Consider the following 18,923-nt stretch of genomic DNA (forward strand, 5'->3'; position numbering starts at 1 on the left):
CCCTCATTTTTCTATCAGTCAGAAATTTTTTCATCCATGTTAGAAGCTTACCTGTCACTCCTCCAATATTTTCCAGTTTACAAAACAACCTCTTGTGTGGAGCTCTGTCGAAAGCCTTTTTTTAGATCCAGATAGATGCAGTCAACCCAACCATCTCTTTCCTGTAAAATCTCTGTGGCTCGATCATAGAAATTGAGTAAATTCGATACACAGGATCATCCAGATCGAAAACCATACTGTCTGTCTGATATTATATCATTTCTCTCCAGGTGTTCTACCCATTTACTTTTTATTATTTTTTTCAATACTTTCACTATTACACTTGTCAATGATGCAGGTCTATAATTGAGGGGGTCTTCCCTGCTGCCACTTTTGTAGATTGGAACTATGTTAGCCTTTTTCCACACGTCTACTACAACTCCTGTACACAGGAGTCTTTACTTGGAGTCTTTTTTACTCTGTAAATAAATAATCCATAAAGGAGTAAAAAGCATTACCCCTAACCTAACCTGAGCATATTCTATAAAACAAAGAAGACTACCGATCTCCTTATCAAAAACAGCCCGAAGCCGACGGAGAACCCTTTACAGCAGTCAAGTGTTGTGTACATGTACACTTGCCCCCACAAAGGATGTAACCTTCAATCTAAGTACATAGGTATGACATCGACAAAGCTGATGAGGCGTTTGACCTGTCATCTTCAATCCGGTGCCCCTAGAAATCACATGAGACAAGCCCATGACATCACCCTAACAAGAAAAATGCTGTTATATACCTTGTCATGTTACCCCTGTAACATGACAAGGTATACATTTTTGAACCCGAGATTCCACTGAATCCACACAAAGTCTGGAGGCTTCTTCTGAAGTCAGTTCAAGGTTTACATATAACTCCCATGCACTCTAGTGTAGGTCATCAACAATACACTCCAGCATCAGATCACACTGACGTGATATCAATTGGAGAAATTGATATCACGGAAAATATCACTAACGGATGATATATATCACTAATGGAAGATAGTGAAGACATCACTAACAGAAGATAGCATCATGGAAGATATCACTAATGTGATATCAATGAGAAAGTCAATTTGGAGCAATGGAGTGACTCAAACTAGTAATTGGGGCACTCCCAGCTGTGCACTTTACCCCTGTACCATATCAAGGTATATATTATACAACCTAGGAATCCACTGAATTTACAAGATGTCTGAAAGCCTTTATTGAAGCCATATAACTTATAGCATGTCGTGGTACAGGGGTAAGTTGCACAGCTAGGAGTGCTACAGTTGCTGGTTCGAGTCATCTCAATGCTCCAATTGACTTTCTCATGAATATTTAAGTTGATTATAAACAAAAGATGCTAGCTTTACCTTACTGACAACAACAAAGGGCTGGTGAAAACTTACCAATATCATGAATAAATTTTTCTATTTTAGTCTGCATGCCCCAGTAGCGAAATTCCACCTTGCACAACTTGTAGGCACACATGATGGCTTCTCCCGTGGATAGCGGAGTAGGCTGGCCCTAAAAAATAAGTAAAAACAAAGCATTACGTTTAAAGAAAATACCCTTTTTTGGCAGAAAAGACCAGCCTCAAAGTGTCACGGACCTCAGAGGCCCCTGCAGTCCGAATGAAGTCCTCTGACCCTTCTGCGGCCCTCTGCCCCTTCATTTCTCTGGGGTAGAGGCCCCAGAGGAATGAAGGGGCCCAACATCTCTGGATGGCCTGGGGAATGCTGGTCATAAACCTCCAGTCGAGAGACAAGGCGTCCGTGAGCACAGCGAGCAATGGAAGGGGAAGACGAGATAGCAACAAACCCGGAAAACTCAAAGAGGAAGCCGTAGATGCAACAACCAATGTAAGGACCCTAGGAAACGAATCCAGTAGTCATGAAAGAGGTGAAAGAGGCTGCCCATTAGATACCAGAACAGCCTCCAGAACCAAAACGCCACCTTGCAGGGAAACCAGCACAGCAAAGTTCTGGCTTCTGCACAACTGCTCAAGAAACCCCGAGTGATCCGGGTCCCCCTCAAAATCAGCTGAAGGCGGGACAGCAACTGGAGCAATGCCGCAGGAGGTAGAGAGATGATGCCACCCAAGAATCTCACACAAGGCACAGCCAAGGCCAAACCTGAGACAAAGCCAACTGGAACTTCCACCAAGTTACCAGGAACCCGAACCCAGCAAGCTGGGAAAGAACCAGAACCGAGGAAAGAAAACGAGCACACCAGATGGGTGCCCACACCAATCACTCATCGAGGTAGGATGTCAGCCAGAAAGACACCGGAACCTCACAACACATCCTATCAGTGTAAGAGGAACAGAACTCAAACAGAAACCTGATCCCACACACAGGCGTAAACCAGGTCTTGCAGGAGGTACATGCCAAGAGCCTCTCAAACCCCCAAAGGGGAAACCGAGAGGAAGATTACCTCCGAAAAGTCGAAACCGAGTAACCCTAGATGACCCAGGAACAAGCCTGGGGAAGCCCTACCAACCACATTTGCCAGCAGAAAATGACACACCATATGATTGAAAAGGGTCATTAGTTGTCCCTCTTTCTTTAACTTTTGTTCTTCCAGGTAAAAGAACCTCACGGGCAAAATGGCCATAATACGGAAAGGATACTAAGGACCAGAGGCTTGGGAGCCGGACGAGCATACCAGGCAAGGTCACTAGGCACAAAACCGGTGCCCATAATAAACAAAACAAAAAAAACAATGACCACTGCCGCTAAACACAAGACCGGGAGACATGACCCTCATACATTAGTCCCTAAAGAAACATATATGGTAAGACACCTTGACTATAAAAAACCAGCGTTGAATGTAATGAAACACCATTTTCTCTTTCCTGTAAAACGCCTCCGAGGCTCCCTGGAGCTTATCGAGCTAATGTATGTTATATTAGACCGGGACATTAGCTAAGGAGTTCAGACCTACCAGGGACCAGCGCCAGAACCTGGCCCCTTCAGAGAGGTTTCAGGGAGCAATGGCCCTGGAAAACCCCCTTGTGGTTGGGGTTTTCCTTATCTGCCATCGACCGAGGTTAGGCACCCAGAAAGGTAGGCATAACAAAACAAACCCCACATGGTAAAAAACTAAAACAAAAAACCGAACAGAGAGGTAGAAACTCCCTACAATCCCAAGGAAACAAGCAAACAAGCAAACATCACACTTTACTGCCGCGCCGATCGTCCACGCAGCCCTCCCCGCCCCGAGAGGGGGAGGGGGGAGCCCCGGACCTACCGCACCGGCTGCCTAGCATCAGTTCGGAAGCTAAGCTTCAACCAATGTGAAAAAACCGCCCACCAGTGGGAGGGAGGGTTGCCAGGGAGCCTCCGGGGCTCACCCAGAAAATGGCGTTCCATTACATTCAACACTGGTTTTCTGTGGGGAGTGCCTACGGCTCCCTGGAGCTTAATACCCAAAGAGAAGGAAAACAAAGGGCTAACCCTGGAGGCGGCCGCCACAAACTCCGCAATGCAAAGCCGAGACAACAGGCTGCAACCTGTGACCCAAGGCAACAAGAACGCACAGGAGCAGACACGCATGAAGAATGGGCAGCCAAGAACCTGTGCGACCCTCAAATCGCTGTGCCCGAAATGAACCCTAGACGTCACCAACACAGCAGCAAAAGCTGCAAACATCCGAACAGCACGGGCGCAAGGACAGACCGCAGGCTGGAAGACTTAAAACTCTGCGGATGACCTGGGAGACCTGAGCCTTGAAACAGGGAACAAGGGGGAACCGGATCAACCCAAAGCTCATCCCCAGACACGGTACACAGGTAAAGGCAAAAAAGCACAACCGGACAATACAGGACGCACCCCCGGCCAAACCAATCAAGCATCAATAACCCAAGAACCCCTCCGGAAAGCAGCCGTCTCGACCATCGCCAGGACAGAGAAAGGCTGCAAACGTACAAACCTACCACCAGTACCAAAGAGCAGAAAACCTGAACGGAAGGGGCTACCACAAACTGAGGAGAAGATAAGGCGGCACCCTGATCAAGGACCAGGACGGCTCAGGCGAAGCATGAGCAAGCCGGAGGTGAAACAAAACACGAGAAAGCATACGAAATGGGGCAGATGTGACGTCCAACAGTACGAAGCAACAGTAAGAAACATTACATAACCGTAGTCCAGAAAACCCAAGTGAGGACAAGACAACCCGATACGAAAGAGAAGACAACCTACGAAGAACAAGAAAAAGTGCATAGAAACACCAGGAACATCATATTGTCACCTAGACGAAGCTCTCAGGTGGGACACCATCAACAAAGCTACCTGATCACCACAGAGATGGTGATACCCGCGTCAAAATACCAGATGCGAAGAGCCGAGGAGAAGACCGAACCAGTCACGTACAGGACCGATCCAACCCGCCGAAAGAGGCGGAGCTGCAGGTATAACGCCCCGGGTTCGGAAACCTATCAAGCAGCGTCTGAAAATAAATCTGGGCCGGACACCAAGGGACCATAAGGACTATTCTCGTGGGAATGAGCTCCAACCGAGCCAGAAACCGAAGCAACAGCTGGAGCGGGAGAAGAGGAACAGGGACCCCCCACCTCAACCAGTTCTGCCGAGAGGCATCCACCATGAACGCCTCGCAGGTGGGTAAGGGCGCCACATAGAATGGGCGATGCCTAGACCACTCCGACTCGAAGACGTCCATGGCCATGAATCCATGCATCCAGCAGAGCCAACGAAACGAGTCGGCGACGACTGGCCAATCCACGAATAGAGAAATGAACCGAGACGGCTGTCCGCCAGGACACAGGACACACCCCAGACATGAACCTCACAGTTAGCCAAACCCCGAGAATCCAGTAAACGAGCCACTCTAAGGAACCAACCCTAAAGGTCAAACACCTAAGAGAAACCCTGTAGTTCTGGCAAAGAACCGCCAGAGAGCAGTCCAAATGGAGCTGAATGGTAGAGCACCGAGTGACCCAAACCCTCCGAAGCGCAAACCAGACAGCCACGAACTCCCGAATCGTGCTGTGAGCCCGACGGATGGACAGACCCCAACATTCCCGGCCAACCTGGTGAGCACTGGTCACAAAGCCCCAGCTGAGAGATGACCCGTCCGTGAACACATCGAGCGAAGGCTCGGGGAGGTGTTAAAGCACGGAACCCCGAAAACCCCAAAGAGGAAGCTGGTGATGCAGCACCAACACAAGATTCCCGGAGGAACGAACCCAATGATTGCAAGAGAGACGGAAGGGGCGTCTCCGAAGGAACCAAATAGACGCCGAAGCCAAACCCGACCCCGCGAGTAGACCAGCACGTCGCAGTTCAGACTCCCGCACAACTGCTCGAGCAACCGCTGAGCAAACCAGGGACCCCCTCATGAACAGCCATAGACGGGACCACAGCCGCAGCAACACTTCTGGAGGGAAAGACAAGGAGCGGCCCAAAAGCCCTAAACAAGGCCCAGCCAGGTCCAAACCCGGGATGGAAACAGATGGAATGGCCTGCAGATCACCAGGAAACCAAACTCGGCGATCTGGAAAGAACCGCACTCCTGGCGAGCAGACAAGTGGACCGACTGGGAGCCCACACCAGCCAGTCGTCGAGGTAGGCCAAAACCTGAATCCCTAGCAGATGCAGACGAGTCACCACAACCCGGGTAAGACGCGTGAAAATGCAATGTCCCAGATTCAAGCCAAAAGGGAGGCAATGAAAGCGGTAAGCCTGACGCCCCACCATGAAACCTAACCAGTCCCTGAACCCCAGATGAATAGGAATGTGCCAATAAGCGAACTTGAGGTCCAGGGACACCATCCAGGCACCCGGCTCCAATAGAAGCTGGACCTATGACAGAGTAGTCATCCGAATAGAGGCAAGGAATCCAGGGGTTCAGACGGGACAAGTCCAGAATGAACCTCATATCTGCACAGTCCCATTTCAGCACTGAAAACAGGTGGGAAACCCACCTGAGAGACGGGGTCGTTTCGACCACACCCAAGCGCACCCACTTCCTGACTGATAAAAAAATGAGGGCTGTGATCAGAGGCAATGTATCTGACTGGAGAAATGTCACAAGTGGAGTACCACAGGGTTCAGTTCTTGCACCAGTGATGTTTATTGTCTACATAAATGATCTACCAGTTGGTATACAGAATTATATGAACATGTTTGCTGATGATGCTAAGATAATAGGAAGGATAAGAAACTTAGATGATTGTCATGCCCTTCAAGAAGACCTGGACAAAATAAGTACATGGAGCGCCACTTGGCAAATGGAATTTAATGTTAATAAATGCCATGTTATGGAATGTGGAATAGGAGAACATAGACCCCACACAAACTATATATTATGTGAGAAATCTTTAAAGAATTCTGATAAAGAAAGAGATCTAGGGGTGGTTCTAGATAGAAAACTATCACCTGAGGACCACATAAAGAATATTGTGCGAGGAGCCTATGCCACGCTTTCTAACTTCAGAATTGCTTTTAAATACATGGATGGCGATATACTAAAGAAATTGTTCACGACTTTTGTTAGGCCAAAGCTAGAATATGCAGTTGTTGTGTGGTGCTCATATCTTAAGAAGCACATCAACAAACTGGAAAAGGTGCAAAGACATGCTACTAAGTGGCTCCCAGAACTGAAGGGCAAGAGCTATGAGGAGAGGTTAGAGGCATTAAATATGCCAAAACTAGAAGACAGAAGAAAAAGAGGTGATATGATCACTACATACAAAATAGTAACAGGAATTGATAAAATCGACAGGGAAGATTTCCTGAGACATGGAACTTCAAGAACAAGAGGTCATAAATATAAACTAGCTAAACACAGATGCCGAAGAAATATAAGAAAATTCACTTTCGGAAACAGAGTGGTAGACGGTTGGAACAAGTTAGGGGAGAAGGTGGTGGAGGCCAAGACCGTCAGTAGTTTCAAAGCGTTATATGACAAAGAGTGCTGGGAAGACGGGACACCACGAGCGTAGCTCTCATCCTGTAACTACATTTAGGTAATTACTCCACGACGACTTCACGAAGCGCAGGAGAAGCAGCCTGCCCCAAACTCCTGGAAGGAGGAGGAGCTACCCAACTGCACCACAGGCCAGATGACATGACCAAAAAGGCCCACAAATCATGGGACCAAGCATGGGCAAACAGAGTGAGCCTCCCCCCTATCGCCCCGTCAACGGGGCGAACCGTGAAAGGACCGACGCCCCATACGAGAAACTGAACGTCGAACAAGGCGATCACCGTGCCGACCAGACAACACAGACACTGAAGGCAACGATGGCTTACAAACTGGCACCAATGGCCCACCTCAACCAGCGGAACCCTGAACCCTGGTACGACCCCTCCAAGATGGCCGAGAACGGCCGCACCAAAGTATCAACAAGACCGACATAGGACGACAACTAGACGAAGCCGCTTGCAGAAACTGCGAGACTGCAGCCTCTGCAAACAGCAACGGACAAAATGGAGATGAAAACCTAAAAGCCAGGGCCCAAGCAAATTCCAAGGAGAGGGCGAGCACAGCCTGACGGCACACGAGGCATGAAGCAAAAAACAGACACTGCCTCCTTCAGGATGGGCGCAAGAAGCTTCAACAGTGCAGCCGACGCCCTAGCTGCTGAAGTCAGCGCTCCAGACGAAGGCGCGTCACTCAATGCCTCCACATCCTCCTCAAGCCAGGCAGAAGACCGCTCAAGAATGGAAAAGAAACGTAAGACCGAAGCCAAATGCCCACAGGCGCGCAAATCCTCCGCAACCAATGATGCTGAAACAAGAGGAACTTGCACGTGAAGCTGGAAAAGGCCAACATCCCGAGAAAGCACAGGGGTGAACAAGCATGCATTAAGGTGCTCAAACTCGCCCCCAGATAAACCTGCAGAACTGTAGACGTTTCACGCCAATCAAGCGTGCAGGTCCGACAGAACCCATGCCATGCCCCCAACGAAAAGAATGGGCAGTCTGCCAGCCAGGAAAACTCCGGAAACTCCAAAAGTACCCAAAAGCGGGAAGAAGAACCGAACTCAAAAGAGGATGGATCCATCATAGAGGCATAAACCGTGTCTCGCAGGAGGTATGCAGCAAGAGCCTCCCGAGCCTCCTTTGCGGAGATACGGGAAGTAGAAAACCTCTTTAAAGATGTAGAAGAGGTACCCAAAGGAGCCCGGAACCGAACCTGGGGAGGAGCCGAACCCAAATCATACTCATACAGGGAAAGGGGGTAAGAAAACCCTCCCCCTGCAACAATAAGCCCCATGAGGAAGGCAAATGCACCCACGTGGGGTCAAAGGGTGCCCAAGGCCCCCAGGTCGACTCCTCCCCAGCCTCAAGATCCTCCACTTCGGGACCTGGGGCAGAGCTGTCCTCCAAACCCTCTACCCCTGAAGAAAAAACAGAGTCCAGGGAAAAGGCAGACAAAAAGGAGGCCTGCTGGTGGGACCCAGAAGCCTCGGAAGGAGGAACTGACTCAAATGCCTCCGTCTCCGGCCCGAATGGGGCAGCCCCCGAAGTCGCCCAAGTTTCATTACCAACTAAACCCTGTGCCGAATCCAAAATCCTTCAACATTTGGGAGCCGGACATGGGGGGAAGAGGTGCAGGGAGAACCACAGGGGAAGGACCAGAGAGCGCGGAAGGAGTCAAAAATTCGAAGCGACTAACGCCCCCCAGATCCAGGTCCCGAAAACCAAAACGGGGTAGCCTCGGATCATCCGGGTGGGAAACCAACCTGGCGCATTGCAGTAACCTAAACCTAACATGCAATGCGGATGCTGTCTGTACCCTAACAGCATCATCATCAGAATGTAACTGGAGCACAAGCAGAGAACACGACTCGCAAGACCCGGGTCAAAGGTATCGTTGACCCAACAGGCTGCATGACGGAGGCAAAACAGGTGACTGTCACCCTGAGACAAGGGTACACAGCAACCTTCAAACCTATACAAGGCAGGCTGGAACTTGGGAGATGCATCCATGGGTCCCCCGAGCCCAGACAGGGGTTTCCAGGGCCCGTAGGGTAACAACTACAGGAAGCCAGGGCAAGGGGTTGTTAAGCAGTTAACACTTTCCTGGATTTTCGACTTGGACTTACGGGCGGTTTCCCTAACCGCTTGTCGGATCACGATGAAAATTTACGGACAGTGGGTATTACTACTTGATATTGGGTATTTACTACTTGATCGACTTGGGGTTTGTATGAATATGTTTGCCATTAAATTTTTGTTTTCTCTAATAGGCACTGTGCCTATTTGAGAAAACGGCAATGTATTGTAACTTAGAGGAGAGACTATTGAATTGGAGTCACAACGATGGTAATCGCGCACTCCACACACTCTTGTGTTGGCCGCGATCATGATTCTACATTTATATGCATATGTCTGTGTAGAGAATTTTATTCCAAACACTATACAAACAAAAAAAACGGAGTGAATCAAGTATAAACTTGATAAAACATGAGCAAAGTAAAAACTTTTTACGCTCATGGGTAAAAACACGCGTAAGATTCGCGTAAGATTTTATTCGCCGTAAATTTATTTGACGCTCTGTTGGCCAATTCTACCCACGTTCTTATAGAACTTTCTATTGCGAACACATTGCTATAAAAATGAAATACGTAGCTCGAGAAATAATGTCATGACAGTGAAATAAGTAAAACTTTCAAAGCGCGGCATCACAACAGTGTCATCGCTGCTGAAATCACGGCTAACGCTTCGCCCAGTTCCCACACTCGTGCAGAACATAATTAGACATTGATAGGCATATGTTTGGGTGGGGAATTTTATTGCGAGTTCAGTGATATCAAAATAAGCACTGTAGGATGACTGTGAGGCTGGCAACAAACGAAAGAGTATGAACATTTACTTCCTGTTTGGGTGTCACGGCGAGTCATCTTCGTGTTTATTTACTTCGTGGTGGGATACCAAATGCTTGGGTGACATTTTATGCATATGATCTTGTAGAGAATTTTATTGCCAACGCATTGATACCAAAATGAAAAACGTTGCTCGAGAATTGATGTTAGGAGTGTGAAAAGATTATAAACTTTTTTGTGTTTACGCTTGAGCGCCCAGAACGGCGCGCGCACAACCCGCTTTTTTTCCAGCTCGTGCCGCGCGCACTAAAGTGTTAAAAAGCCCAAACTAACACGGAGTAGATGATGACACTGAAAACCCCTGGGATGTGTACAAGCACGGGGACCTAGTAGAGGGCCACCAAAACAGTATCTGGGAAACTATAGTCCCACTAGGCAGAACCCCCAACCAGACTAACAAAAACAAAACAAAAGAAAAACCCCACAAAAGTACACCGTCCCCACAGGCAACAGGAACCGGTTGCCGCTTAGGTGGCAGGCAGCGCAACACCTTGACGCCCTAACAGCACAACACCACTCCCTACCCAAGGCCAAACAAGGGTCCCAAGCCCCAGCTGGCCCCAAGGGCAAGGCAAATGCCGAGCAGCAAGAACCCCTACAGGAGCGGTTCCCGAACGTCCCAGGGAAGATAACCTTGATACGCAGGGGCAGTACTGTACACACAGGGCGCTTAGGGAAGGAAGCTCCTAAGCGCATGCAGCCTCGGCACTGATGAGGTACTCCTGGCCACCACACACCACGCAAAGACAGCAGAGAACGCCACACAAGGCAAACACCGCCCAGGAATTTGAGGCTAGAGAAGCGTCTGTCTCGGTTGACACTAGCTTACGAATTGAAGGCAGCCAGCGCGGTGAGGTCCGGGGCCCCCCTCCCAGAGAGGGGAAGGGGAGGGCTGCGCGGATGAGATGCACGGCAGTAAAATGTGATAATTGCTCGTTTCCTTCCTTGGGATTGTAGGGAGTTTCTACCTCTGTTCGATTTTTGGTTTTAGTTTCTTACCATGTGGGGTTTGTTTTGTTATGCCTGCCATTCTGGGTGCCTAACCCCGGTCGATGGCAGATAAGGAAAACCCCAAACCACAAGGAGGTTTTCCAGGGCCATTGCTCCCTGAAACTTCTCTGAAGGGGCCAAGTTCTGGCGCTAGTCCCTGGTAGGTCTGAACTCCATAGCTGATGTCCTGGTCTAACATAACATACATAAGCCCGATAAGATCCTGGGAGCCATAGGGGCTCCCCACAGAAGTAAACAAAATACAATTTGGTGGATAGTTTTTAGGTTTAATAACAATGCAGCTTTTATCGAGTCCTCCAAAAATAAGGATTCCCAAATAAAGAAATCTTATCAAAAATAAAGAAACAGTGGCCTAACCTTGCATGTTTCCCAGTACTCTGTAATCCAGTTATCCCCCAATGGGCCTCTTCCAGTTTTCTCTGACTTATATTTTCGAGGATCTTCTTCTTCAACATAATCTGCCCCATATAACTGGTCCTTTACCACATCAATCACATCTGGAAAAATTATAACTTTAACATTCATCAAAATTTTCTAACATATTTCAGAAAAGATTTAAAACAAAAATTACAAAATAAATCTTGGTTATTTTGATGACGTGCAGTATATACAAAATGTGGAGACTTACCTATTTCTCTTTGCTTTATTTCTGATTTTGAAAGATTGAAGACATTTTCTTGATTTCCAGCATCATCATAGTAGAATGTTTCCACCTCAATACTGAACTTCTCTACAAAGGGGCAAGTGAAGCGGGTCTTGGTATAAGGGTAGGCATTCCACGCTTCCTCCTCCACCGACAAAGCCGATTTAGGAATAAGAGACTTCAGCCAACCTGAAAAGGCACCAATTACTTTGACTTTAATCAGCTTTAACGCTTGAGAGCAATTTATGAACTAACACAAATTAACACCAAAATCATATTAAATATTATATGTACTGTACAATACTGAATGTGTGAATAATCGTATAACATCATGATAGACCATATTCTCGGAGAAGAATATATATACAGTAACTGGATATCTTTCTATCAAGAATAAATCCTAAACCAATCAGGTAATTACCTAAGAGTAATTACCTAAGTGTAGTTACAGGCGCCTGACAGCTTGGTGGACAGTGCTTCGGATTCGTAGTCCTGAGGTTCCGGGTTCAATTCCCGGTGGAGGCGGAGAAATGGGCAAAATGTTTCTTTCACCCTGATGCCCCTGTTACCTAGCAGTAAATAGGTACCTGGGAGTTAAGTCAGCTATCACGGGCTGCTTCCTGGGGGTGGAGGCCTGGTCGAGGACCGGGCCGCGGGGACACCAAGACCCGAAATCATCTCAAGATAACCTCAAGAATCTCAAGATAACAGAATGAGAGCTACGCTCGTGGTGTCCCGTCTTCCCAGCACTCTTTGCCATACAACGCTTTGAAACTACTGATGGTTTTGGCCTCCACCACCTTCTCACTTAACTTGTTCCAACCATCTACCACTCTGCTTGCGAAAGTGAATTTTCTTACATTTCTTCGGCATCTTTGTTTAGTTAGTTTAAATCTATGGCCTCTTGTTCTTGAAGTTCCAGGTCTCAGAAAATCTTCCCTATCAATTTTGTCAATTCCTGTCACTATTTTGTAAGTAGTGATCATATCACCACTTTCTGTGGGGAGCCCCTACGGCTCCCTGGAGCTTATCGGGCTAATGTACGTTATATTAGACCGGGACATTAGCTAAGGAGTTCAGACCTACCAGGGACCAGCACCAGAACCTGGCCCCTTCAGAGAGGTTTCAGGGAGCAATGGCCCTGGAAAACCCCCTTGTAGCTGGGGTTTTCCTTATCTGCCATCAACCGCAGAAACACATTTCTGTGTGCCAACTGCACACAGAAATAACATCACACGAGACCAGAAGACATGGCAGGATGTGCAGAATACCCCCGTTGAACAACAGAGGTGCAACTAGTACTCTGAGAGAGAACTCTATCAACATCAGAGGTCCGAGACTGTTCAACACGCTTCCACTACACATAAGGGGCATAACTGGCCGACCCCTCACAGTGTTCAAGAGAGAACTGGATAAGCACCTTCAAAGGATACCTGATCAACCAGGCTGTGACTCGTACGTCAGGCTGCGAGCAGCCGCGTCCAACAGCCTGGTTGATCAGTCCGGCAACCAGGAGGCCTGGTCGACGACCGGGCCGCGGGGACGCTAAGCCCTGGAAGCACCTCAAGGTAACCTCAAGGTAACCTCAAGGTAACCGGGGTTAGGCACCCAGAAAGGTAGGCATGACAAAATAAACCCCACATGGTAAAAACTAAAACAAAAACCAAACAGAGGGGTAGAAACTCCCTACAATCCCAATGAAACAAGCAAACATGACACTTTACTGCCGCGCCGATCGTCCGCGCAGCCCTCCCCGCCCCGAAAGGGGGAGGGGGGAGCCCCGGACCTACCGCGCCGGCTGCCAAGCTTCAGTTCGTAAGCTAATGTCAACCGGGATAAACGCTTCTCTGGCCTCAGTTTCCTAGGCAGTGTTTGCCTTGTGTGGCGTTCACTGCCGTGTGTCGTGTTGTGCGGTGGCCAGGAGTACCTCATCAGTGCCGGGGCTGCATGTGCTTAGTGGCTGACTTCCCTAAGCGGCCTGTGAGTACTGCCCTTGCGTTACAGGGTTATCTTCCCTGGGGCGTTCGGGAACCATTCCCTTAGAGGTTCTTGCTGCTCGGCATTTGCCTCGCCCTTGGGGCCAGCTGGGGCTTGGGGCCCTTGTTTGGCTCTGGGTAGGGATTGGTATTGTGCTGGTTAGGGCGTCAAGGGTTGCGCAATCTGCCACCTAAGCGGCGACCGGTTCCTGTTGCCTCTGGAGATTGTGTACTTTTGCAGGGTTTTTCTTTTGTTTTTATTTTCATTAGCCTGGTGAGGGTCGGCCTGGTGTGGCTATATTTCCACTAGTAGTGTTTGGAGGCCCTCTGCTAGGCCCCCTGATTGTACACGTCGCAAGGGTTTTCAGTGTTATACTCTACCCCTTGTTGATTTTGGGTGTTTACCCGGTTAGCAACACCTTGCCCGGAGTTCCTGTAGTTGTTTCCCCTACGGGCCCTGGAAACCCCTGTCGGGGCTTGGTAATTACCTAAGTGTAATTACCTAAGTGTAGTTACAGGATGAGAGCTACGCTCGTGGTGTCCCGTCTTCCCAGCACTCTTTGTCATATAACGCTTTGAAACTACTGACGGTCTTGGCCTCCACCACCTTCTCACTTAACTTGTTCCAACCGTCTACCACTCTATTTGCGAAGGTGAATTTTCTTATATTTCTTCGGCATCTGTGTTTAGCTAGTTTAAATCTATGACCTCTTGTTCTTGAAGTTCCAGGTCTCAGGAAGTCTTCCCTGTCGATTTTGTCAATTCCTGTTACTATTTTGTATGTAGTGATCATATCACCTCTTTTTCTTCTGTCTTCTAGTTTTGGCATATTTAATGCTTCTAACCTCTCCTCGTAGCTCTTGCCCTTCAGTTCTGGGAGCCACTTAGTAGCATGTCTTTGCACCTTTTCCAGTTTGTTGATGTGCTTCTTAAGATATGGGCACCACACAACAGCTGCATATTCTAGCTTTGGCCTAACAAAAGTCATGAACAATTTCTTTAGTATATCGCCATCCATGTATTTAAATGCAATTCTGAAGTTAGAAAGCATAGCATAGGCTCCTTGCACAATATTCTTTATGTGGTCCTCAGGTGATAGTTTTCTATCTAGAACCACTCCTAGATCTCTTTCTTTATCAGAATTCTTTAATGATTTCTCACATAATATATAGGTTGTGTGGGGTCTATGTTCTCCTATTCCACATTCCATAACATGACATTTATTAACATTAAATTCCATTTGCCAAGTGGTGCTCCATATACTTATTTTGTCCAGGTCTTTTTGAAGGGCATGACAGTCATCTAAATTTCTTATCCTTCCTATTATCTTAGCACAATCAGCAAACATGTTCATATAATTCTGTATACCAACTGGTAGATCATTTATGTACACAATAAACATCACTGGTGCAAGAACTGAACCCTGTGGTACTCCACTTGTGACATTTCTCCATTCTGATACATTGCCTCTGATTACTGCCCTCATTTTTCTATCAGTCAGAAAATTTTTCATCCATGATAGAAGCTTACCTGTCACCCCTCCAATATTTTCCAGTTTCCAGAACAACCTCTTATGTGGAACTCTGTCGAAAGCCTTTTTTAGGTCCAGATAGATGCAGTCAACCCAACCATCTCTTTCCTGTAATATCTCTGTGGCTCGATCATAGAAACTGAGTAAATTCGATACACAGGATCTTCCAGATCGAAAACCATACTGTCTGTCTGATATTATATCATTTCTCTCTAGGTGTTCTACCCATTTAGTTTTGATTAGTTTTTCCAATACTTTCACTATTACACTTGTCAATGATACAGGTCTATAATTGAGGGGGTCTTCCCTGCTGCCACTTTTGTAGATTGGAACTATGTTAGCCTGTTTCCACCCGTCTGCTACGATTCCTGTACACAGGGATGCCTGAAAGATCAGGTGAAGTGGAATGCTGAGCTCAGATGCACATTCTCTCAGAACCCATGGTGAAACGCCATCTGGGCCAGCTGCTTTGTTCTTACCGAGCTCCTTGAGCATTTTTTCCACTTCGTCTCTAGACACCTCTATGTGTTCTATGTTGTTCTCTGGAATTCTTATTGTATCTGGTTCCCTAAAGATTTCATTTTGTACAAACACACTTTGGAACTTTTCGTTTAGTGTTTCACACATTTCCTTTTCATCTTCCGTGAATCTATTTCCCATTTTCAACCTCTGAATATTATCCTTTACCTGCAATTTGTTGTTTATGAATTTATAGAATAGACCTGGTTCTGTTTTACATTTGTCCGCAATCCCTTTTTCAAAATTTCTTTCTGCCTCTCTCCTCACTGCCGTGTAGTTGTTTCTCACATCTTTGTATCGCTGGTATGTTTGGGGGTTCGGCCTCTTCCTGTATTGATTCCATTTTTGTGTCTTTCGGTCTCTAGCCCTCTCGCAATTTCTATTGAACCAATCCTGTTTCCTAGTTCTGCATCTCTGTTTTGGTATAAATTTTTTTGTGCCTTTATCATATATTTCACAAAACTTGCCATACATCTCATTCACTTCCTTGCCTAGCATCAAGTCTGTCCAATTATACTCACTAAAAAAATTTCTAAGGTCACCATAATGTCCTCTCCTGAAGTCTGGTTTTTCAACTGCTTCAACCTCCTTATTTTCTTCCAGCTTATAACGCATTGCATACTTTATTCCCAAAAAGACATGGTCACTTTTACCCAAGGGAGGAAGGTACTGAATGTCAAATATCTCTTCCTCCTTCCTGGTAAATATCAAATCTAGCATGGAGGGAACGTCCCCTTCCCTCATCCTCGTAGCTTGTTTAACATGTTGATACAAGAATGTTTCCAGGATGAGGTCTACAAATTTACAGGTCCAAAAATCTTCTGTTTTAGCTTCATATGCTTCCCAGTCTATGGATTTCAAGTTGAAGTCACCGACTATCAACAGTCGTGATCTATCGTTATCCGCTCTCGCTATAATCTCTCTCATTATTGTTATAAGACCTTCACGTTTACTATCTAGCTCCTCCTTTGATCATGTGCTGCTTGGCGGTGGACTATATGCATTTATCATCATTAGTTTATCATCCTCATAGCAGATCTCTAGTGCTATTATGTCAACTTCTTGTGGATTGGCAGTCATTATTTCCTTCACCTTTAGGTGTTCTTTTACCAGCACAGCAACGCCACCGCCTTTCCTAATTTTTCTGTCCCGTCTCCAAATTGAGTAGCCCCTTGGGAATATGACCTCATTTAAAATTACATCTTCAAGTTTTGTCTCTGTGAGTGCAACAATGTCTGGTGTCTGCAGCTGTATTACATCACTTAACTCCAGTATCTTCGATCTCACTCCATCTATGTTGGTGTATGCAATCTTCAGGAACTTGTTTCCCCTCTCCTTATTCTTCACTCCCCCTCTCTCTATTGATTTTGTTGGTTTACCCTTATGTACCACTTTACTGGTTTGCCTACCCCTATCACTTTGTAGAAAAAAGAATTTATTTCTTCTTCATTCCTGCTCTCATTTAAATGTTTTGCCTCGGTGAGGTTCAGTTTCAGCTTCTCTCTATCTTCTTTTGAAAGACCTCGTCTTAATGACCACCCTTTCCCATCCTCATCCCTTTGCAATTTTCTAGCATTCCTTAGTACTTCTTCCATCTGTTTGGCACCGTTTAGGGTGATCCTCAAAGGTCGATCTTTCCCTTTTACGTACCTGCCTATTCTCCTGTAGTCGCACATATTCTCTCTGTTTGTAAGACCTTCCATGAGGCCAACAATTTTATCTACTACTTTAGCTTCTTCTACAGCTCTTTTTGACCTAGATGTTATCGCCTTTTCTTTGCAGCCAAAAATGATCAGGGACTTACTCCGCTCAACTGTGTTTTGCACCAACTTCGGGTTAGATGCCAATTCTTTCCTCACTTCTAGCCTAATGTTTGTTTTATCTTGGTTGCTGCAGTGTTTGACTTCCTTTACTGCTTCTTCTATTTTTTCCTTCTCCTTGGCCACTTGTGCATAAGTGAGTTGCATATCTTTCTTGCACTGTTCTATTCCCTGTGTAACTTCCTCCATCTGTGCTGACAAAAGCTGTTTCTCCTGTTGAATTTCCTTGCTTAACCTATTGTAGTCATTTATGTTTAAATTTACTTTAACTTCTTCCAAAGCTATTTTTAAGAGTTTATTTTCTTCTTCCATGGCTTTGCAATTTGTTTCCAATTGATTCTTATCCTTGCGCAAGTCTTTCACTAAACCCTCAAGACATAAAACTTTGCTATTCAAATGGTCATTACTTTCTTTCAATTTACTAATTATTTCTACATGAGAGTTCACTATAGTATCTAAATTTACCAACTTGTTATGTAGACTACTAATATCAATGCTTTCTTCATTGAATCCCTCAAAATCAAGCTCTGTTTTGTTTTTCCCCTTGCCAGTGGTGGACAATTGTATGTGTCTTACGGGTCCCAACCCATCTTGTACGGGATAGTTGGTTGCTGTGCCCTTGTCTCCGGGTGACAGTCGCCATTTTTACCTCCGTCATGTTGCCTGTTGGGTCACTGACACCTTGACCTGGAGTCTTGCCAGAGAGATTCTCTGCTTGTTCTCCAGTACTCTCCTGATGTTATTACTGTTCAGAGTACAGGCATCATCTGTGTTGCAAGCTAGGTTAGGTTGCTGCAACACGCAAGGTTGGTTTCCCACTCGGATGCCCCGAGGCCGCCCGGTTTTGGTTAGGTGGTGTTCGCACCTTTCCCTCCCTGTTCCCAGCTCCGGACTGTATGCGGGTTTCGGGGTCGGGGCGGGGTTTAGTTGGGGCCGAGACTCGGGCGGTTTCGGGGGCTGCCCCGTTCGGGTTGGGGACGGAGGTTTTCGAGCCTGTTCCTCCTGCCAAGGCTTCTGGGTCTTACCAGCGGCCCTTTCTTGCTGCCTTTCCCATGGACTCTTCCTTTTTTATAAGGGTGGAGGGCTTGGAGGACGGCTCTGCCCCAGGGCCTCTATTGTTGGTTCCAGGGGCTGTGGGGGATGCCTGCTAGCAGTTCTGGGGTGGTTTGCCCCTGCCTGGGTTTTCTGCTTTTGGGCGGCATTTTTCGCCCATCCAGTCTGCGTGCTTCCCATTTTTGCTGGCGTGTTTTCTTATCTTTTGAGTCAGTCACAGCCTTCTGTCCTGGTGGGCATTTTCATCTGCCGGTTTCCCGGCGTGGCCACCAAGGAGGCGTTGCGGTTTGTTTACATTCGACTGGGTGTGTGAGTGAGCTTCTTGGGTAAGTTTTCACCTTTTTTTCAGGGGTTCTATTCTCCTGTTGTCGTTTCTTTGCTATTCTGGTGTTTTCTGCCCGTTTCCTGTTCCTTTGGGAACGTTTGAGTGTTGATTTTACACCGGGTTTCCAATTTTGTCTGTTTTGGGTCTGGGCCCTGGGGTTTGGGCTCAGTGTCCCTGGCTGTTATGCTTG

General features: G+C 46.9%; 1 protein-coding gene across 12 annotated transcripts in view; it reads right to left on the reverse strand.

The window, feature by feature from the left end:
• rdgB (retinal degeneration B) overlaps window positions 1–18,923 on the reverse strand; it is a 507,955-nt gene that overhangs the window by 346,446 nt on the left and 142,586 nt on the right. For all 12 annotated transcript variants that reach the window (XM_069311958.1, XM_069311951.1, XM_045726080.2 and 9 more), the window contains 3 exons: window positions 11,495–11,698; window positions 11,224–11,363; window positions 1,412–1,529 (listed from right to left, as the gene is read on the reverse strand). In XM_069311958.1, the coding sequence (XP_069168059.1) occupies window positions 1,412–1,529; window positions 11,224–11,363; window positions 11,495–11,698 (462 nt within the window). The remainder of the gene's footprint in view (window positions 1–1,411; window positions 1,530–11,223; window positions 11,364–11,494; window positions 11,699–18,923) is intronic.

The sequence above is a fragment of the Procambarus clarkii genome, chromosome 71, assembly GCF_040958095.1.
Source record: "Procambarus clarkii isolate CNS0578487 chromosome 71, FALCON_Pclarkii_2.0, whole genome shotgun sequence".
NCBI classification, from domain to species: Eukaryota; Metazoa; Arthropoda; class Malacostraca; order Decapoda; family Cambaridae; genus Procambarus; species Procambarus clarkii.